Consider the following 23,991-nt stretch of genomic DNA (forward strand, 5'->3'; position numbering starts at 1 on the left):
GTATTACAGTTTTTTATATAAATGTCTTTCTCCCTCCCTCTCTCTCACTGGAGAGTTTCCTGAAAGCAACAATCAACATTTCTCTTGTGAGTCCCTCTCTACATTGCCCAGCACACAGGTATCTTTTAAACAGCTGTGGAATATAAGGAAGCTGAACTGAGTATGAACAATGATTGAATAGTCAACACTGTTTCCCTTGAGTTGTTTTTGACTCCATGATTAAACATGAAAATCTCACATATACAATAAGTGCAAATTAAACACAGTGATTCCCCACCAATTTTTTAATGGGCAGATACATTGTTTCTCCACCTTAACCGATGAAGAACATACACCCATTAGAAGTTTCATGCTCACTGAGGAGTAGAGAAGCCATCAGATAAAATACTCTTCCCTTTCTTTTGCTGTCTTCTGTCCCTATTTTTTTAAGTTTATTTACTTATTTTGAGAGTGGGGGGAGAGTGAGCAGGGGAGGAGCAGAGAGAGAGAGAGAGAGAGAGAGAGAGAGAGAGAGAGAGAGAATCCCAAGCAGGACTCAAACTCATGAACCTCAAGATGATGACCTGAGCTGAAATCAAGAGTCAGACACTTAACCAAATGTTAAATTGGATACCAACCAACCCCTTCTCTTGACCCTAATTTAAAAACATCCCTGTTTTGTAGCCTAAATAAATCCCATCCTGTGAAACCTGCTGAAAATCTGCTCCAATGTGAAAGCCCTTCTTTGGATTGTGGCAATTTGGAAAAACTGACCACAAATTCTTCCAACCCCTGCATGCAACCCCTCCCCCACACCCCTGTATGCAACCTGTCTCCCACACCTCCCTCATCTAGGGGTGGAATCCCTTTCCTCTTGAATCTTGGTTTGGCTCTGTGAACCTCTTTGGTCAAGAAAACATGAGCAAATGGAATTGAAACTTTTAATTACCTAAGGCTATTATAATAAATTACATCAAACCTGATGATTTAAAACAGTAGAAATTTATTATCTCACAGTTCTGGAAGCCAAAAGTCTAAAACCAAGGTGTTGGCAGAGCCTCATTCCTTTTTAGGGATCTAGAGGGCAGAGCGTTCCTTGCTCCTTCCAGCTTCTGGTGGCTGTAGGCTTCCCTTGGCCTGACAGTGTATAATCTCTGCTCCGTTTTCACGTGACTCTCCTCTTCTGTCTGTGCCAGATCTCCTTTTGCCTTTCTCATGTAAGGACATGTGTCATTGGATTTAAGGCCCACTTGCATAATCCAGGATGGTCTCATTTTGAGATCCTTAGCTTAATCATATCTGCCAAGACCCTTTTTTCCCCAAATCAGGCCACATTCATGGGTTCTTGGGGATAGGACATAGATATATCTTTTGGGGAGCCACTGCTCATCCCACTACCCAAAGAAAAGCTTGAGGAGAACTTGGCCTTTGAGGCTTGCTCATTGGCTATCCTTGGGGACCTTGACACTACCACCAAATAAAAGAACACCGGGTAGCCTGACGGCTGATGAGAAACCCATGGCCAAGTCATCCCCATGATCCGAGCCCACGCCAGGCCAACAGCCAGGCATGTGAGTGAGACCAAGTTCGGCCATCCAGCCGCAACTGAGCCACAGAAATCAGGAGGGCCTGCCCAGCCAACCAACAGGATAAGGAGAATAATAAATAAATATTTGCTGTTTAAAGTCACTACACTTGGGGGTGGTTTATTATGGTGCAAAAGCTAACTGCTTCAACTTGCTTTTTTTGTTTATTTGCTCACATTGTGTCTTATTTTCCTCTCATTTTGGCACGGAGTCTGCATCTCTTTCCCTCCTAAATCCCCCACATGAGAAAGAAGGGGATCGAAGCACTTCATGTTCCTTTATCTTCGGCTTGTAGAGTGTAGTGTAATGCCTGCTGCTTCTGGTCTGGTTTCTCCATTTCAAATGCCTCCAACTTCACTCTGACTTTCATCCCCAAAACTAACTAAATTTCACCCTTTCTATGGTGGACAGATTCCTAAGTCTTCTCTTCTCACCTTCTTGTCTGAATGTATCATAGATACATTCAACCTTTGATCCTCGAGGGAATCATCTGAGGGTTTGACTCATGATTTGAGGTTCCATCTCTTTGAAAATAACTCTTGAACCTATGGTGTCTTAGAAACAGGCACTTCTGCCCAGGGTGTTTTTACAATGATGGGCTTCTGGACTAGACAGTGCAAGCAACAAGTGACAGGATACCTCTGTTGGAAATAGCAGGAAGGAGAGGGGAATGGGGAGGAAAAAAAAGCAAGGAGAGGAAGTGAATGAGTAAAGAAACCCCAGGTTCCCAAGGCGAGAATTTTTCTGTGTAGGGTCGTCAGGCAAGGTATGGAGCCAAGGAGGCCTAAGAACCAGGCAAATGGGTGAAGCCCACACATGGGTAAGCAGCCATGAGATCAGGATCCCCTTCCCTCTCCACTTCCTCACACCTCTTCATTTCACATTTCTCCATCCCACTGCCTTCCATATGATCTAGCGCAGGAAATGATACCACCATTCAAACATTAGCTAAAGAGTGATCTTTGAGCCATCTCCATCCTCTTTCTCAACTCATCACCAAGGTTTGTTTCTGCTTCCAACAGGTAGAGACTTGTCTACTTCTGTAGACCACCATCTCACCAACTAGTCCAAGTCACCAACCTTCTTACTCTGACACCCAAATAGCCTTGCAACTGATTTCCCTGCCTGTGCTCATAATCTTTCAGTATGATCTCCACACAGGAGCAGAGTGGTAAATCAGAGTATAACATCCCCCTGCTCACCATCTTTTGGCGGCATCTCTTTGCCCCTAGAAATAAGAATCCAAATTCTTTACTTTGCCTATAAGTCTTGCATGATTCAGCTCTTGTTTTTCTCTCCTACCTCTTCCCTACCACTCTCCTTTCATTCAACATAATATACTTTCAGTGCCTGTGATTTTCTGGGCATGTGCAAAGACCCTCCTACCTCAAGACATTGGAATTCTCCACTTTCTGGGAATGTTTCATCACCAGTTCTTCAAATGCCACTTAGTCTTTTTTAAAATTTTTGTAGGTGCACCTGGGTGGCTCAGTCGGCTGAGTGCCCGACTTTGGCTCAGGTCATGATCTCATGGTTCGTGGGTTCGAGCCCCGCATCGGGCTCTGTGCTGGCGGCTGGCTCGGAGCCTGGAGCCTGTTTCAGATTCTGTATCTCCCTCTCTCTCTGACCCTCCCCTGCTCATGCGGCCTCTCGCTCTCTCTCAGAAATAAATAAAATATTTAAAAAATAAAATAAAATAAAAAATTTTAACATTTATTTATTTTTGAGAGAGGGAGATAAACAGAGCAGAGCAGGTGAGGAGCAGAGAGAGAGAGAGGCACACGATCCAAAGGAAGCTCTAGGTTCTGCACTGTCAGCACAGAGCCTGATGCGGGGCTTGAACCCAGAACGATGAGACCATGACCTGAGCCGACGTTAGATGCTTAACTGACTGGTGCCCCAAATGCCACTTAGTCTTATTAATGAATTACAGCCCAAATGTCTCATAGTCAGGGAAATCTTTCTACTATTCACAAAGCAGGCAAAGCAGTTACTTTGTACACATCACCCTTACTCATTTCATGCTTAGCTATACTAAAAATCTGTCATTATCTGTATCTGTTCATACATATATAACTAGTTCTTCATCTGTATTTCATCTACCATTTCATATAAGAGTAAACTCCACGAAGGCAGGGACTTTGTTTTGTTCATTACTATTATCAGTGGAACTTAATTAACACAATGTCTAGCATATGAGAAGTCCCCAGTAAATATCAGTTAGAAGACATGAAAAACCTCACTTAACCCATTGGAAGCTGTTCCTGTTTTATAGAAAGAGAAAGTGGTTAGGAAAGATTGAAAGCCTTGCCTGAGGTCATACAGTTGGCACAAGAACATTGCTAGTGAACATCCATTGCCAGGGCCCTAGAGGTCAGCACGCCTTGGGATTTTGTTTCCAGTCTTGCAGATCCAGCACTATAGATCCGCTGCTAGTGAATTCTCTCTTTTCCCTTTACAGTAAAAGTGCAACCAGATATTTGCTTATCACTCAGATTGAAAAGATGTCATCATTGGCCTCTTCAGATTTTACAATCATGTCTCTTTTCATTTTAACAATAACTCACTGAAAGCACGGGAATGTAATATATTTCCTTAGCGTACTGTTTTTTTGTGTGTGACGTTAGAAATTAGAGCAATAATTTCACTCTTTGTGACTCGAGTGCCTGTTCTTTATGTGGATGATTTGGGTAATCAAGCACATGGGAAAGTTCTCATATTTTTCAAATATATCAGGCATAAAATTTCTGGTAGAAGTCATTTTGGTACAGTATTTTTTAAAACAGGTAGTGGAGGCTATGGTACTTGGAACTATTGGATTCTGGAAGACTAGGCACCAGGCGTGGGGAAGCTGGTTTAGAGAAGAAGTCACACCGTGCCTGGATATAGAAACCTACAGGGACACCTGTGATTTCCTCTCCTGTTTGCAGTCCCCTGCTCTGAAATTTAAAGACCTGCTTCATAGAGCTCCTAAGAACTGCTTTCATGAGTATGACAGAGGGCGAGAGGACTAGCTGTTATGAGAAAAAGAGGAACAGAGTGGTGGGACGAAGATGCTTCATATCTGCAAAGAGGGAAGTCAGGGAATGAGTGAAGCAGGCAGATACTCCATAGAGATAGACCTAACAAAAGCGAGGACATCTATCTGTATAATGTAGTAGATAGTGAATGCATCGTGAGGTATGTGTGCAGACTTCTGATAAATAATTCATCTTTATCTGCCTTTAGCACTCAGAAAAATAGAAGACAAATTTTCAGTTTCATATCACAGTATTAGGTCATTTTCATAATTCAAAGGCATTTGAGTTAACCAATGATTTGAGGTTCAGGTTGAAATCGAATAGAAGTACGCACAAAAGATAATGCATTTTCAGATACTAAGTCTAAAATGCTAATGCTAACTTTACAGTAATTAAAAAGAACCTGTGTATCACAAAATTGTCTTAAATGGAAAAATAATGTTGAATGACAGACAGATGCTGAAAGCATTCCAAGTAATTTTGTGAGGCAGACAATTTAAACTGCACTGAAAATGTATCACCATTCAGAATCTCTACTTAGCACTAAGCATGGATTGCCAAATAATGTTTTAAAAATAATTGTGTATAATCTAATGAAAGAAAAGGGGCAAAGTGTCTAAGCATTATTGCCTTTTTTCCTTTCACTGTTGGACAGCTCAGGCTATTCATGCAATATCTAAAAGTATCACTTGGGGGCAATACAGTATTCTTGTTTTGCTTTATCTCAAAGCCATGTTAGTTTCCTCAGTGACAAAAGACTGCTCTTTCTTTCAAATTTGAAACCACCTTTTAATATATGGGAGGGAAGAGGCTGTATATCATTTTAAGCTTACGATGCATAAATCACATAAGACAAATGCAAGTCAGATTTTCTCCTGAAGGGAGCAAAAGTCCGTCTTCTTTTAGCAGACAAATCAGTTTTACCTAGTTGGCACATCTGGTGATATTTTATATTTACAATTTGTCACCGGCTTTGAGATAGATCTCAAAGAATAAGGGGAATTGTTAATAGAAATGTTTAAAATGGTAGACATGTAATAAGCTTCAAAATGTACTGGTGGAAAATTATTTTGTTTCTATAACCAAAGTAAAAATATAAATGTCATCTGTCTTCTCCACTGGGTACATATTTTGTAATAAACTTAAGTATTAAAGTCATTAATTTTTTGAGATACTTATTGTTACTGCCTCCTCAGGTATTACTTCATATTCACAAAACACTTGAAAACGGGTTATTTTTATAACTGATTATTTCTTCGGCAATTTGATGAGTGGTGTCTCCATTGCAAGCCATTTCTCTTCCCCTGTCTTCTAAGTACTAGGTGTCATGTCAGGCACTAAAGGTTTGTTTCCCTTTTAAGAAAAAATAAACAATCTATTCTTTCAAGAATTTTAGGCCAATAAATTTCTCTGTTTTTGTTCTCTTGATTCTTTGCTGACTTTATCCAATTTTTTTCTCCCAACACATTTTCCTGTCCTCAGAAGATGTTTATCATTATCACAGTGATGGAGAACTTAGGTGCATCTTGTAAAAATATAGGAATCAAGATTTATAAAATCAAACTTAACTCTCTAGGTGCCTGCACAGAAGTGGAAAAATTCAGGAAGACTGTAGGGAGCTTTGCCTTAATTCATGGGTCCACTAACAAGAGCTCCATCTTTACATGTTTTATTGATGGAAGGTAGTAAAGAGGAGATTACAGTGGTGCTGTCTTTGAACACCTCTCTGGCATTACTAGTTCATCTTTTAAAGAAGTAATGAGAAACTCAAAACTTAAAATTAAAACGGTGCTGTTCTCTATGGATGCTTAAGTATTCGAAACATTGCTTACATGCTTTTTCTGTGCTCATGCTTTGCTCTAAGCGTTTGTTTATTTTATAAACTTGTGATTGGCGATGTGTAACAAATGAGAGCGACACTCCCATGCTGGACGGACCTGCATTGAGTGATTGATAAAGAGTTGCTATGACGTCCATATGCCATAGACTCTTAGGGTCCAGTATGGAGAAATAAGGAGCTCTTTGCAAGTTACTCTGCAATAATAACAGGAGCTCTTTGCAAGGACTCCTCTGTTAGACCCCTTCCTCATCCTCGCATAGGCATCCACTAGATGGCGCCAGAGAGAAGCAGGTTTTGAACAAGACCGGTGCAGGAAGAGAAGCAAAGTAGGGAAATACACATCCTAACATCCAAATGCCACTGAGAAATTCCCTTTTCTATCTTTCAACCATTCTGAAGGAATTCATTTACCTCTCCTGATTTCACAATGAAGTCCTTGAATATTAGCTAACCTCCATTTTTCTGGAGATATAATTAATACTGCCCATCAGTTTTCTGGCATTAAAGGAAACAATAATTAGCAAATTTATTCATTAGGGTTAAGTTTTGCATTATGTTGTCATTGTAACACATGTTTATATATGTAATACAGAATATAATATATAATGCATACACACTGGTTAGTTTTCATTTGCATAAGGTAATTAGTTCACTACAGTGGTTCTGAAAATATGTATCTGAATTAACAAAGATGTGATAGGTAAATTCATCATATTCATCTTTTGTTGCAGAACCTACTCTTAAATCTCTTTTCCCAAAATGAGAGGTTTTTTGTATGTTACCATTAATGAAATACCCTTAATAAAAATAATAATGATAGATAACCATTCATTGATAAACATTTTTTGAATGCCTGCCATGTTACAGGCATATTCTGAGGCTCTCAGAATACAGACACATTGCTTGCTTCTCTGAAGCTTATGGTCATGTTTGAAAATGATCATTTCTTATCAAATAAACATGACTATGATTAATGAATAATTCTCTTCCTATTTAGGATAATAATCCAGATGCAGTATTAAGAATTAATGAATTAATTATGAATGTACATAATTACCTGACAAACCTTTTATGCAACAAAGCTGGAAGTGAATGAATGAAATGAAAGAGTGAATGAAAATTTTCAAAATAAGAGACAAAGTTGCCATCAACAGTACCAATCCAAAATAATAAAATTATTTTAAAATCATGTGCAGTTACAAAACATTCTTTTTCTACAGCAATCATATATCTGAAATAATATTAACACCAAGGTGGGCTGATTAGATATGTTTTTATTTTACAATTATTATTTAGTTTTTATTATGTCAGCTTTAGCCACATGCTTATTTAATTTTGTGCTTGTTATCTATAATTTTTATTTATATAAAATCATACTTTAAAATGACCACCCTGATGCAATTTTTAAATTTAATCCAAATAAGAGTAGATGAAGTAATACATCAACTCATTTCACAAACTCCTGAGAGCAGCCTTTTATTCACATTCTTTCTACAAGCTGACATAAATCTCCGGGGCCTGTAGAAGGGCCAGATGCTCAGTAAAAAAGTCTTTTACAAGGTCAGTTCCATAGTCTGCAGTTTTAGATGTAAAATGAAGATCAGAAGGGCACTTCCTAAGGTTGAAAAACTATACTGTAACTTTAACCTGCATCCAGAGGCATTACTCATTTTTACCCCAGGAATATATGAGCAATTTTATCTGACATTATGAAAGGCACTGCATAAATACTGATGACAAATGAGGCTAACTTCATTCCCTGCAACTGTGTGTCTCCAAACCTGAGTAGGAGATATATGCATTCTATAAAAAGGGTCTTTGTAAATAACAACATTCTCTGCTTTGCCAGAGTTCACTCTCTCTTCTGTGTACACTTGCTGACAGCATGGATGCAAGAGGCAGCAGCAGGCACTGGAGATGGAAGAATGGTCCCCAGAAGGTCCCAGTGGTGGTGGAGAGCTGGTGATTTAGAGTTGCGGCCTGGGCAAGAGCTTGCTTTAACTTGGGTTTCCCTTGGAGATTATTCTTACAGATAGATACTGACTTAAGAAAAGCTTGTAGGGGCACCTGGGTGGCTCAGTCGGTTAAGCATCTGACCTCAGCTCAGGTCGTGATCCGTGGTTTGTGGGTTCGAGCCCTGCGTTGGGCTCTGTGCTGACAGCTAGCTCAGAGCCTGGAGCCTGCTTCAGATTCTTGTCTCCTTTCTCTCTGACCCTCCCCTACTCACGCTCTCTCTCTCTCTCTCAGAAATAAATAAAACATTAACAAAATTAAAAAGAAAAAAGAAAAGCTTGCAATGTCCCATGTTCTCTCCTTTCTATCAGAGTGACCCCATCCTGAAATTCAAATTATGACATCTGTCTAAGGCATTTGCTGGAAAGCCACTGAACATAGATGACCTAAATTAGAACAGTTAGGGATTAAATAGATTTGGGCAATCTCTTCATACAGTTAAAAAATTTTAAATGGTAGTAACTGGAACCTATCATGGGGGTCATTTCATAAGGTATAAAATATCGAATCAGCAGGATATATATCTGAAACTAAGAAGATACTGTATGTCAATTATACTTTAACTAAAAAGAGCATATCATCTCCAAATAAAGACAAAAAAAAGTTGAAAAAAATCGTTGAAATAATTCTCGACTGAATTCAATCCAATACACATTTATTAAGAGCTGATTACATTCTGGGGCGCCTGGGTGGCTTAGTCGGTTAAGCGTCCGACTTTCGCTTAGGTCATGATCTCGCGGTTCGTGGGTTTGAGCCCCGCGTCGGGCTCTGTGCTGACTGCCAGCTCGGAGTCTGGAGCCTATTTCAGAGTCTGTGTCTCCCTCTCTCTCTCTGACCCTCCCCTGCTCACCCTGTCTCTCTCTCTCCTGTAAATAAATAAAAAATAAAAAAAAAAAAAAAGAGCTGATTACATTCAAGGAATCGTCTTCATCTAACTTTGAATACCCAATATCAACAAATGAATGTCTTTAAATGTGAGATGGATGATCAGATAATGAGTTTATTCAAGTTATGTCTCAACCAGACAAAATAAGGCTTTTGACAGGTCTTCCTGCTAAAAGTCACAAATCACTCTAGCAACACATTTTCATCAAAGTAGTCTGTTCTGATCACAGGTATACAGAATCTGCAGACGTCATAAAGAAGTTACAGATATGAGAGCTTCCTCTCTGCTATATACCTAGAATGGATAAAGGGATAAATCGTGACTTTTTACTTTAAGAGCCAAATTTAAATTTATGACATTTCTTGCAGTTAATCTATATGAGCTGTGCGTAAAGACAGCCATGGACGCATTTGACCAAAATTTACAGTTAGGATGTTCGTGTGAGAGTTCCACTCTTGAATTCATGGATAAAACTGGAGGGTTTTATAATTGAATTGAAAGCATTTTAAGGGAAGAAGTTTTTGAATAAAATATGGCTTAAAACTGAATTTATTACATTCACCAAGAAAATGACATTGCCTCAGCAGCAATTTCTTTTTTTGAGAGAAAGAGTGCACATGCACAAGCATGGTGTGGAGAGGAGGGGGAAGAAGAGGCAGAGAGAAATCTTAAGCAGGCTCCATGCCCAGCACAGCTCAACACAGGCAGCTCAATCTCACGACCCTGTGAACACGACCTGAGTTGAAATCAAGAGTCAGATGCTCAACTGAGGAAGCCACCCAGTCACCCATAAGTGGTTGTTTTAAAACTGAATCAAAGGACAGAGTAAACAAATGTTACATTTGCTATTAATTTTCTTTCCTTTTTTCTACGTTCCCCTCATTTGTTTTTAAGAGAGAGAGTGTGTGCAAGTGGAGGATAGGGGCAGAGGAGAGGGAGAGATGGAATCCTAACAGCCTCCATGCTCAGTGTGGAGTCTGACGCAGAGCTGGATTCCACTTCCCTGTGATCATAACCTGAGCTGAAATCAAGAGTTGCACATTCAACCAGGCTCCCCTCTTCCCCTCAGTTTTAAATCTGAACATCTTTTAGAAACACCTAACACTTATATTTTAATTTTTTTTATTGTATAGAAGGAGATTTTAGAAAAAATTCATTTATAAAGCATCTACTCTCCATATTTCTCAGCTTTGCATTTCTTGATATTTTTCAAGTCTCCCTAAAGCTTTGGCAGGTAAAATATCCCAGCAGCAAACCTAATTGGAAATAAATGAGCTCATAGTTACACCTGTTATTACTTTCATACTTCCATTAGCTGCCAGAATATTCTATAAGTGGCCACTGATAACTAGTTTAGTTCGTTTGCCTCACTGCACAGTGCATAAATCACTACTGATTTAACTAAGTAATTCAGCCTTTGAGTCAAGCACTCAGTAGACATGCACACATCCACACACATTTATGTTCTGTGGAATTTAAATACAATAAAACTCTGATGTCACATAATTAGTCTTTAGAGTGAATCTTGGTCCTGTCTTCCACATTAGCATTGAGAACCGTTTCCGTGTATTTTTCACATCTAAAAATATCAGGGGGGAAGCAGTTTTGGAAGATGGTCAAGTGATTTAACAGATAAGTACAATCTATTTGTTTTAGCTGAAGCAATAAGTACTTCACTTGAAGGGTAAATAGATACTCCCTTGTTTTCAGAAATCTATCTGTAGCATCATGTATAACTTTGACCTCGTAAGGAACTAATCGTTCTCTGGCACATTAACCCAGGAAGCTGCACTACCTCCCTGTGAGAGCAGATAACAGTATTGTCCAGAGTAATCAGGCAACATCTTGAAAAGACAAATCCCAAGGAGAGGATGAAAATGACAAGAACTGCATGCTTTATAGTGCTGCAGATATAGCTTGCTTCTGTCCTGCCGACACAAGGATATGAAAAAGAAACAAACTACTGAGTAAAGCATGAAAATCTAAAATTAAAAAAAAAACAAATCTCAAAGAGCTTTCTTATCTCATGTTTTATCTTCAAGAAATATGGCAGTCTCCGTTATTCACAAGGGCGATGCTTCAAGACCCCAGTGGATGCCCAAAACCATGGATACCATTGAACCCCGTATGTACTGTTTTTTTTCTTACACACACACACACACACACACACTCACACACACCTAAGATAAAGTTTAATTGATACTTGAGGCACAGTAAGAGATTAACAACAATAACTAATAATAAAATAGAACAATTGTAACAACGGGCTGTATTAAAAGTTATGTGAATGTGGTCTTCCTCTCTCTGAAACTATCTTATTGTGCTGTACTCACCCTGCTTCTTGTGATAATGTGAGATGATAAAATGCCTATGTGAGGGAGGAAGTGAAGTGAATGACGTAGGCATGTGACGTATGGTTAGGCTACTATTGACCTCCTCCTGATTCATCAGAAGGAGGATCATCTACTTCTGGAAGCCTTTGGAGGTGGGGAACAGAAACTGTGGAAAGCAAAACTGTGGATAAGAGGAGATGACTGGGGGCGCCTGGGTGGCTTAGTCGGTTAAGCGTCCGACTTTCGCTTAGGTCATGATCTCGCGGTTCGTGTTTTCGAGCCCCGCGTCGGGCTCTGTGCTGACTGCCAGCTCAGAGCCTGGAGTCGGTTTCAGAGTCTGTGACTCCCTCTCTCTCTGACCCTCCCCTGCTCACGCTGTCTCTCTCTCTCTCCTAGAAATAAATTTAAAAGAAAAAAAAAAAAGAACATGACTGGACCTAAAAAGTGTTTCATTTCTACCTGTCATTTCTACTGGGGCTAGGGGAAGTGATGCTTAAATAAAGAAAAAAAAAAAAAAGCAGGGGTACTTCAAAAGGACAAATAATAAAAACCTATGTGAAGGGGTTTGTGAAAGCTGTTTTGAACTGGTCTGTCCAGGGGTGGCAATGGCCGGGGTGACTGGAGTGTGGGGAGGGTGGGTGCCAGAGGCTTCTTTGAGAGGACAGAATAGCGGAAAGTATTTTTGTTTTCCTCCTGCCTCTCCCCTGTGATCCCCTGTAAAGTCCCCCCCAGGATTCAGGCTGCTTAACTTCTGGGCGATTATGTCCTGCCCGGGTGAAGACTTGATGAGGAGAAGGTGAGATTGTAACAGATCTGGCACTCACTCCTCCACTCTATTCTCTCTCAAACCTCACATCTGATGGATTATAATGGAGAGAAGTGCTTCTTCCCAAGACTTTATTTACTTCCTACGAGTTTAGGGAGTAAATTTCTGACGAGAGAAACCACCTGCAAGAGTGGCAGCAGAGATAATTGATGGAAAGTGGTTTTTGTGATGCCTGGGACTCATCTGTACCACTTCCTTGAAAACTCCTACATGACTGGCCTTTTCCAAAGAGTAGACCAGTTGGATTACATAGTACCTGCAGAAGAACTTCAATTCAAAGAACAAAATAGGGACACATGAAAAGTACAGCTACCTCCAGTAGGAGGCAAGCAAAGTAAAAGCAAGGCAACAAAGTAAAAGACACATATCATGCTACTAAAACTAAAAATGGTCTAGGGACCCTGTGGTGCAATGGATAGAGCACTGACTTAAAACTAATGGACTAGGAATTTTTAAAAAGCATGATTAATATACTGAAGGGAATAACATATTCAAGGAAGAGAGGAGCAAAATCAAATGTGAAAAATAATTATAAAGAACCAAGAGGAAATAAGATAAGAAACCAATAGATGTAAGTAAAAATGTGCATACTTCTTAAATTAAGGGGTTTCTCCACATGAAATGAAGGGGTCAAAATCTGGCCAACAGAAGAAAGGAAGAAAAAACAGTGAGCACAAATTTTTCAAGCAATCATGAGCACACGTTTTCCAGAACTAAAAAGTGAAGACTTCAGGCCCAAATTGGAAACACTCAGTAAGAAGAGAAACAAATCGCAGAGGATGTTGTAAGCAGTGAGGAGAGGTAATTCCTATCTTATACAAGTTGTTCCAGTAAAATGGAAAGAGTGAAAGTTTTCCAGTTCTATTTTATCCAGTACTCTCAACTCTAAACATGAGGTAAGAGAAATACAAGAAAATATAATTATAGGTCCAAATCATTTACGAACTTATAAAAATCTTAACTAAACAAATCCAACAGATTACTCCAAAATAGCCCCAAATAATCAATAGGTTTCATCTCAGTGATTCAAGGAAGCTTTATTAAAAGAAAATCTAGCAATATAATAACCATTGAGGTTAAATAAACCTGAGGAGGAAAAAAATCATATAATTTTATTAATGCAGGAAAAAGGATTTATAAAGTTCAAAATCTTTTTATGGTGAAGACTCCTAGCTAACTAAAAACAAAAGGGAACTTATTTAATTTCGTAAAGTTTATAAATCTGTCTCTCTCAGAACTACACTCTAAAAAGGTTTACAAAGGAAATCATGTGATGTCTGGGATTTGTTTCAAAATAAACTATTGTCTGGGAAGAGGAGTGTAGAGGGTACAAATGAAACAAAACTATCCATATATTACAATCATTGTAACACACGGATGGATACTTTGTGGTTAGTTATATAATTCTCACTACTTCGGCAGGAATTGTAAAGATTAAAAACCAAAAACCTACTACAGGCATTTTACTTAATAGAGAAGCCTGAGTTACATTCCTTTTAAGATGAAGAACAATTTGAGAACACTTAACTATCATTTCTACCTTGAAAGAAAGTACTGGAGGTTCTGATCAAAATTAGTAAAGGAAAAAGAAAGAAAGAAAAAGAGAAGACATATAAGCATTAAAAAGGAGATTAGGGAGTGCCTGGGTGGCTCAGCTGGTTAAGTGTCCAACTTTTGCTTAGGTCATGATCTTGCAGTTTGTGAGTTTGAACCCTGCTGTGCTGACAGCTGAGAGCCTGGAGCCTGCTTCGGATTCTGTGTCTCCCTCCCTGCCCCTCCCCTTCTAGCACGCTGTCTCTCTCTCAAAAAACAAACAAACAAACAAAAAAACATTAAAAATTATGTAAATAAGGAAATTAACATGATTTTATTTGCAGATAAAATAATCATCTGTCTTAAAAACTCAAACCCAATGATATTCATGATAAAATTATTGCAACAAGTTTACCAAATACAAGTTCAATTTCAAAAGTAGTATTTCTCTGTCCTAGTAATAACCAACTACACAATATAATTTCAAAAAGAATATCAACAAATATTCTAAGGAATCTAGAAATAAACATAAGTGAGAACATATAAGATCTTTCTTTTTTTTAATGTTTTATTTATTTCAGAGAAAGAGAGAGAGACAGCATGAGCAGGGGAGGGTCAGAGAGAGAGGGAGACACAGAATCCGAAACAGGCTCCAGGCTCTGAGCTGGCTGTCAGCACAGAGCCTGATGTGGGGCTCGAACCCACCATGAACCATGAGATCATGATCTGATCTAAAGTCGGACGCTTAACAGACTGAGCCACCCAGGGACCCCCATACAAGATCTTTCCAGAGAAAAAATTTTAGACTCTAATAAAGGAAAAAGAAAATAATCTGACTTGAGAGATAATATTATGAATATAATAATAATGACAATAATATAATATTATTCAAAAAGTAATAAATTTTATGTAATTACATATTGAAATTACTACAGGATATTAAAAATATACTTGAATTCTAAAATATCTGTGGAGAAATAAATGTCTATAACATAGTTAATTTAATTTTGAAAAGAAAAAGTAGAGGGGAGCAACCTCCCAGCCAGGTATTAAGATATATGTATACTGTCAAATAATAAAAACGGCTGGACAACTGCAACAAAACAGAGCTCAGAGTCAGCTCCATATGCAAATAGAAACTTATACAATAAAGGTGGTATTATATTCATGGGAAGTGATGAGTATGTAGCCCATGAGAACTGATTATATAGGGAAAAAAATCTGGATCAAAAGTGAACTCTAGTTTAATAAAATATTTGTATGTCCAGAAAAAATTATAAAGGTAATGGAAGAAAATGAAGAAGGTCACCCCTGTGACTTAGAGATAAGAAACAACTTCTGGAACTGAATCTCCAAAGCAGGAGTTATAGGGAAAATTTAATTTGATTAATCAACTGAAGATTTCTGATCAACAGAGAGCAACAAGGATAAAGGAAACTGAGAGATGACAAATGGAGCTATTCACAAGAGTAAGATCCTACTTTTCACCTGCTGCAAGCTGGAAAGGTCAAGTGTTGGACGGGTTGCTGGGACATGGAAAGACTGATGATGGCACAGAAACTGATGGCACAGAAACTGATACAGGCATTCTAGAGGGTAAGCTGGCATTATTTAATTGTCTCAACTGAACCCATAGCTGATGACGTAGCAAGTCCAATGATAGGCATATGTTCTCCAGAAAAAATATATGCAGGTTCATAAAGTGTCTAATACAAGAATCTGTGCATTTGTGGCCCGTTTCAATTAGCCAAGAGTTGGAACAATCAAGGTGTCTATCCCTGGAGGAGTGGGTACGTAAACTGTAACGGAACACATCATGGAATAGAGTAAATTGGTGAGAAGTAACACAGGAGGTGTACACATAATGTGGGTGTTTCCTTCTTGAGAATATGTAGTGCTTTACATAAAAGAGTTAGAAGAAAAAATCTCTAATACAATACAATTTACATAAATTACAAGTACATATATGCATAACAAAACAAAACTGCATATTTTACAATACTCTAGACAAAAATATACACATTAAATCATTATAATGCCTTTTTGAGAAGCAAGGGAATGGGGATGAAACAGATTATACAGATAGATGTGGGAGTCTTGCACCAACCGCCAATGGCAGATTCTACTAGGACAGGGATTTTGGACCATGCTCAGTAAACATTTGTTGAATGTGTGAATGTGACATGAATTATATCAATATGATTCTTTAATCTCTCAGTACCTGAGTTCCAAATAATAGGTTGCATCATATGAAACTGCAATTTTTTGTAAGTCAAAAATGGCCAAATGCCAGCAATTTCATACAATTCAACCTAATAAAAAGGGAAATTTGAAAATAATTAAAGGTACTTAGGTAACTTTAGCCACTGGAAAGACTAGCAGGAGATGACACGAAAGGTAAACCAAATTTGATTCTACTTTTTCATAATTAACTAAAAAACACCTATGTTGATATAGTTAAGATAACTGTCCTTTAAATAAAGTACCTTAGACTTAAGTCATCAATACTATTTCCTTAAAATGTCAGGCATCTATTTTACTAAGGAATATAGGATTTGCAGCTTTTATCATCCTGATCTTTTTTTTAAATTGACAATATTTAAATGAGTCATTTAAAGATTTTTCACCATTGGAAGATTTTCCAGAATTTACAATGTAGTTTATATAAAATAAATTCTGAAAAAAACAGGTTTAGTTATTTTTGAATCTCTTGAAACTATGACAGGCACTTGTACATTCTTTTTTAAAAAAGATTTTATTATGATTAAGGTACAAAAAATTGTACGTATTTAACATATACTATCTGATGAGTTTGGAGATAAATACACCCATGAATCCACCACCACAGTCCAGCCACAAACAAATCTATCCCATCCAAACTTTACCTCCCATCCTGTGTATGTATGTATGTATGTGTGTATGTACGTATGCATTATGTATTATTTAGTGATAAGGACATTTAACATAAGATTGATTCTTTTAGAAATATGAGTATTATTAACTTAAGATCTATTCTCTTAGCAAATCTTACTATTAACTGTAGGCACTATGTTATACGTAGAACTCTAGGACATACTCCTCTTGCATAACTGAAACTTTGTAACAGTTGATCAATATGTTCTCATTTCCCCTTTCTCCCCACCCCTGATAACTATCATTCTATTCTCTCCCTGCTGTTGTGAGTTTGACAATTTATTTTTATTTTTTTAATGTTTATTTTTGAGAGAAAGAGAAAGAGCACAAGCAAAGAAAGGGCAGGGAGAGAGGGAGAGAAAGAATCCCAAGGAGGCTCCACTCTGTCAGCACAGAGCTGGATGGGGGGCTCAATCTCACAAACTGTGAGATCATGACCTGAGCCAAAATTGAGAGTCGGACGCTTAGATGACTGAGCCACCCTGGTGCCCTGTGTTTAACAAATTTATATTCTTATATAAGTAAGATCATGTAGTGTTTGTTCTTAGAAGGAATTTTTGATTTTACAGAAATAATTGGTCAGAGAGCAGGCAAGAAAAAATGGGAAGGAACTGAATGAACATACCAGCTAAGGCACTTGAGCGTTCTTTCAGTTTCTTCCCATTTCCTCTTACTTGTCCTCTGAACTATTATTTGTGTAAAATTGGAAACTTCTTAACATTTACCCAGTATGTTGTCACTAGACCTTATTTTCAATGGAGGCAACCTGAGTTACCTTTTATAACTAAATTTTTGGGGAGTTATTATTAAGTGCTTCTCAGAAAACTTTCTCATCATGCTTTATATCATGAGTTACTCTCTTAGGCACACTTGAGAGCTTTGTTTTTCACTTAGCAAATATTCCCTATTGACTATTGTAACGAAATAGGTACTTTGCTTCCTAAGAATGAAGAAAAAAACAGAAGGGAAAATTATATTTTCATTTGTTGCAATGAGTATATTTTTCTTGAATAAGTGGAAAGTCAAGAAAACAGAATACAGCTGAGAATTAGCTTTGTAATGGGTCAAAGAATTGAACTAAAAAGATGAATTGAGAAAACAAGATGTAACTTTTGTGATCCCTAGTGAATTAAGCTGCCTCCAGTTCAGTTTTGAGCCTGCACCTATTAAATGAAAATCTCCACTTGCAGCAATAAAATGATGCCATCTTTGTTCAATGGGATTTGATAATCATAAAGGTCAGAGAAAGGCAGTTCAACTCCCTTTACTTATCTTTAGTATACTTCGAATGAAATAACAGCTTTGATGGAAATTTTACCTTGACAGTGAAGCGTTTTTTCTTTGGTGGATTCCAAACCATGCCAGTTGAATGAATGAATGCACGCAAAGGGGTTAGAGATGTCACCAACACATATGCTTTAAGAATCACAGATAATTCTTCAGCTCTAAAGATTGTTTCATGTGGAGCAAGGACTGTTGTTTGATTCCTAAAAAATAAAACAGCATAGCTAGTGCTCCATAACTTAAGGTATGCAATTTGTAAATTACCTTGAAGTTTTGTATGCTAATCTGTCCTTTGTCGGACTTCAGCCTTCCCTGCGTGGGTTTCCTTCTACAATTCCACTGCTTCTTAGCATCACTACCAAGGGATATACAGGAACAGAGAGAGGGAGGAGATCAAATTGATAGGAGTTCTCCACTCTGGTAGATTTATTTAAAAAACATTTTTAAAGAAAGAAAGGTAGGAAAATACCTAAAATAAGGTTTAAGGATTTAAACAGTGCAAATTGGTCATGTATGTACCATCACTACAAAAGTGATACAAATTACAGTTTAGGGAACAGTGAACCTGACATTTTCCAGTCCTGCCCTCGATTGCCAACATACAAAAATATGTTACTAAAATATGCCAACATACACTGCTGAGTAGTTTGATTCTACCCAACAACCATCACCACAGATAATTTGGATTAATTTAAAGGATAAAGCATGAAGTAAACCCTTCAGTCTACAAAGGAAAATTAACACTAATTATTTTGTGATGAAACAAATACACTTTTGTCATAAAAGATACCAAAATGTTTAACTATTTGCTCCTTGTGTGATGTTTCTATGTTTCATATATCTAAGTTTGATAAATGAAAAGACCTTATTTCAACCTTTGAAGTGTAGGTAAACAGGAGATGCATATGATTTTTCAATAAATACTGGTAACTGTGGAAATACTACCTAATAATTATACAATTAGATGAGGTAAGCTATTTTATCTTTTGGATAAGATAATGAAAATCTCTTAATTTTTCACTATAATTTGTCTACATTGCAAAATCATCTTCCTGGAGGAAATTTAAATAACTTGGTACCCTGCAGTTGCTTTCTTAGATCCTAAGGGCCATTAAAAATACATTAACTAAAAAAAAAAAAAAAAAATCATTCAGTCATACTCAGAGACGAGGGCAATGTCATTTGAGTATAAAATGGAAGTTAAAACTTTATAATTTTACATTGTCAAGGTTTCAAATTCAGTTTTCCATAAATGTAACTTCCTAGGTAAGAGTCCTACTTACCCAAATGTTTATTCTTTGGCAAGAAATGTCTGAATTAGTCTAGAAGAATATCAATGTTGGCATTCTTATTAAGAAGAGATAGCTGAAATTTTATGTAATAGAACTGAATAATTCAAATGTGTAATACCCCCTAGATATCTTCAGGAGTTGGCTGTCTCTTGTTAGCTGTCTCCAAAAACGCATGCTGGATATAACAATTCAAAATGATTAGCTTACAGCTGTCCACGTTGCCAGTCCCACGGTTTCCACATATGTGGCTTCGCTGTTTTTAAAAGGTCACTAGAATTGCTCAGCTTTAACTGTATGCTCTGATCCAGACACACAGAGGGGCTCACCACAAGTCGCAAATCTGAAAAAATTCAAAAGAGCAACAAACCGTCATTCTATTGTTTCTCTTTGGAATTGTTTCCAAAATAATGTTTGCTGTGTTCAAATACAGGATCCATGGGAAATATGCAACCAATTTTTTCTCCATTCTTCATCAAAGTTAGACCCATTAAATCATGCATGTTTATAGAGGTGTCTGTTGTAGTTTATTCTCTTACAACAGAATAGGAAAACAATTGGAATAATTCATTTCAAATTTTCTTGCTCAGATGGGAGGTAGATATGATGTCTCCAACTGACCTGCATGGACAGATCTATCTTCCACATACCTTACAGATGCACTCTTAAGATGGGGAAGATGGCTGTAGGAGCTGACTTTTGTTTGTGAGGAGAATATAACACGGACCACTTGAGTAGATTTCCTGACAATGCAGGCCTTCACGTGCTAGATCTGTCATGCTTCATGATCTTGGTAAACTCAACAATAATGCTTTCTTCTTTTGTAAAATATTATTTAATAGTTTTTTGAAGTATATAAAAGTGAAGACCAACAATACTGACTTCAGAGCACTCATTGATATTTAAAGAATGAATGTGCCGAATGTACACGGTTAGAAAAATCAAATTGTATAGAAAGCGACTGAAACCAACCAAAATCAAACCAACCAAATTGAAAAGACAAACACCAAAAAAACCAGAAGCACCCAGCAATCCACCCCTAACTAGAGCCTCTCTGACAAAGCCAATGCTTTACATATTTACCTTTGAAGTCTAAATAAGCACCCAGTGGGTAAGATGCATATGGCTCTTCGATATGTAAATTGATATAAATATCAGTATATCTATATTACGTACACTTGTAGATATTTCTGCTTTTTAAATTACAAAGGAGAGATTATAGTAGTCCACCTTACCTGTTGTTTCACTTGCCTCAATTTTAGTTACCTGTGGTCAACCCCAGTCGAGAAGCAAATGATCCCCTTTTCAACATACCATCAGAAGGTCAGTAGTAGCCTGATGCTATGTCACAGTGCCTATGTCATTCACCTCACTTCATATCAGTATCATATTGATATTTTATCATCTCACATCATCACAAAAAGGATGAATGCAGTATAATAAAATATTTTAAGAGAGAGAGATCACATTCACATAACTTTTATTACAGTCTAGTTACAATTGTTCTCTTTTATTATTAGTTATTATTGTTAATCTCTTACTGTGCCTAACTTTATCTTAGGTGTGATTGTATAAGAAAAAATATAGTACGTACAGAATGTGGTAATGTCTATGGTTTCAGGCATCCACAGCGGGTCCTGGAATGTATCCCCCAGAGATAAAGGAGGAATTACTGTATAATCTAGGTCTATATCTGACATATTTACCTACCAATTTATCCTGGAATCCTTTCCATATCAGCATATATATAGAATTACATTATACTTCTTAATGGCTTAGGGTGTGCCGGTAAAGGAATGCACACTTAACTTAATCATTTTCTTATTGTTGTGTATTCAGGTTAGTTTTGCAATGTTTGTAATGTCTTCTGTTATTTCAAAAGTATTGCAACGAATGCTCTTATCCGTCTATTTTGGTATACTTTTACAAGTTTATCCCGGGGCAAATTCTAATCTGTATATGTAATAGCCAGATCAATGAATAAACGCATTGTAAATTTGATAGTTATTACTGAATTGCCTTCCAAAAAGGTTGTCCCCACTTCCATTCTCTCCAACAGCATATGAGAGTTGTTGTTTCCTTACTGCCAGGTCACAGTGATTTATTTTTAAATTATACAATTTATCTAGCTCTCAAAATGGAACAAAGCCTTTAAATTATTTTTCCCCCTTGTGCACGGTTCGTCAATACTAACATAGTCTAATTTAAAACACTTCACACTCTTAAGTAAAAGTCAGCAGAAGTCAAGCTGTTCAATGTATTCCCATATCTCATTATTTAGCACAGTGTGATCTTTCTCAAAAAATGATAGCCTACTTGGAAGACTTCCTTGTTAATGAAGTTCTAATACATCAGAATAAAAGAAATACTCAAATTGCTTGTTTCTGGAGGTGACAAATGAGGAGTCATTAAGGTAATTTCTTTTCTTGGGAATCACAACTTAAAAAGAGTTGAACTGTTTATATAATCCTTTAAATTTGCAGTAAGGAAATATGTTTTCTTTTTTTCACTAAGTAGACATGTTTTAGAATTTATTACTGGGACAGATTTTCTCTCTCCAGAAGAGCTAATTTGTGGTCTTCTTTTGTATAATATGAGAACAGTGTAATTTACTCTGATTTCCTTTTTATCCTTACTGCCAGGAAGCACAGCATTGACTTGAAGCCCAAGCAGAGCTGACTTTGAAGGAGCTACCCCTATTAAGTGTTTTACCAAGGTAGTAGCTCACTGATTTTCAGGAAGTAGTAGTCAGCAAATATGTCAAAAAGTAAACAAGCTTATGTTACCTACTTTTAGCTTAGTTCAAGTGGTAGAGCCTATGGCATGGAGCTAAAGGAATCCAATATAGGAATTTCAGGAATATGTCAGATTTCCACATCAGCCCCTGAAACTGTGGTTGAACAATGGAATTTAATATCGATTAAATTAATTTTACCCTTTGTGAAATAAATATAACTTTCCATTATCTTATTCCGGGTTTGAAGGCTACTTTTAATGATTCTACCCCCTTCCCTCCAAACAAAAAACAAAAAACAACTCTAATTAGACGTTCTCTGACATCGTAAAGCATTCCAATTTCCTTTGATTATAGCCAAAAAGTAAAAATAAGCTCCATTAATACCTATAAAAGCTGCAACTACATTTTATGGAACTATATGAATAATTATGGAAATCTTAAATATCCTAGGTTCTTATTTAACAGAGTCAAGGAATTGTCAGTAGTCACTGTTCTTTCTTGGCCTGTCTACCAAGGACTCTCTCAACAAACTAGTCCAATACTTGTTTTAATATTCCATTCCCTCCTTCTCTCTTCACCCCCTCCCCCCCCAACACATGCAGGAACCTATAAATCTTCTATAAACAATGCCAAAACTAGCTTCTGTTTTGGGGGGAAAAATTGGGAGATGATTCTCTATGATATAGTCTTTCAAATGGCCTTGTAATTCATTAACACATATTTATTATTTTCAGAAAATAAGTAAATATGGAGGGTCTAGCATGTGTCTTTAGAGCTTTCCTACCCCAAACTATGAGGACTAAACGAATAAGCAGATACAGATACGAAATATCACACGCTTTTATTTATTGACTACTCTTAACTTATTTTAGGGAGTCTGAAGCCTATAACTTTATCCCTTACCCAGAGTAAAAATGAACTTTTTTTAAACACTGCTTTTCTCCTGCCTTCTAATATCTGGTGGGCCAGGTACTGAATACTCCGTGAGTTGCTGCAGTTTTAAGAAAAGAAAGATTAAACCAGAATCACAAGACCTGGGTTTTCATTTTGATTCTTACCAGCCAATACGTCATGGGCATGTTACAATGTCAAGGAGTCTGCTAGAATCCAGAATGTGATTCCCATGAATCTCCTCATTGTCCCACATCACTGAACACAGTGCATCACAAGTGCTCAGGGAATGTTTGTTCTAGCAATGAGCTAGTTTGGAGGGTGGGAAGGTTAAGCTAATGTGTACTTACAGAACAAAATGGTATCCCAATGCATTAAAAATATTTCAATTTTTCCCTTCCTTATGGCTTATAATTATATATATCAAGGCAAAGACTAAACACTTGAAAACTAGCAAAGATTAGCAGCCAAATTTATACTGTATTTGATTTAATGTTTTGCCCAGAGCTAATAATTAATAGAAAAGTAATGGTTGGAAAATGTAATTATATTTCATAAATGTTTGAGTATTGTCTTGCATTTCATATGAGGAAGCTAAACTTAGCCAGTATTTTCTTATTTTAAAACTTCCAATGAAGATAAAAGGTCTTAATTAATAATTAACAATTAGTTTTGAGATTAGAAGTATACATAAGTACCATTTGTGTATACAGTAATTGTTCTTCCTGCCCAAAGACATTTGCAAGTCTTAGTCCTTAGTCTGCAGGTATAAGCTATGCAAAATTACCTTCAAAACTTACATACATAACAAATATAAATTAATACATGCAAAACTAATGTCATAGCCAGGAAATAACTCTG

The 23,991-nt window shown here is 37.1% G+C and overlaps 1 protein-coding gene across 3 annotated transcripts in view; it reads right to left on the bottom strand.

The window, feature by feature from the left end:
• CPED1 (cadherin like and PC-esterase domain containing 1) overlaps positions 1-23,991 on the bottom strand; it is a 245,015-nt gene that overhangs the window by 129,150 nt on the left and 91,874 nt on the right. For all 3 annotated transcript variants that reach the window (XM_077773325.1, XM_077773326.1, XM_077773327.1), the window contains exons 5-6: positions 19,713-19,845; positions 18,248-18,416 (exon numbers count right to left, since the gene is read on the bottom strand). In XM_077773325.1, coding sequence (XP_077629451.1) covers positions 18,248-18,416; positions 19,713-19,845 — 302 coding nt within the window. The remainder of the gene's footprint in view (positions 1-18,247; positions 18,417-19,712; positions 19,846-23,991) is intronic.

The sequence above is a fragment of the Crocuta crocuta genome, unplaced genomic scaffold (genome assembly GCF_008692635.1).
Source record: "Crocuta crocuta isolate KB4526 unplaced genomic scaffold, BGI_CrCroc_1.0 scaffold16, whole genome shotgun sequence".
In the NCBI taxonomy this organism is placed as follows: domain Eukaryota; kingdom Metazoa; phylum Chordata; class Mammalia; order Carnivora; family Hyaenidae; genus Crocuta; species Crocuta crocuta.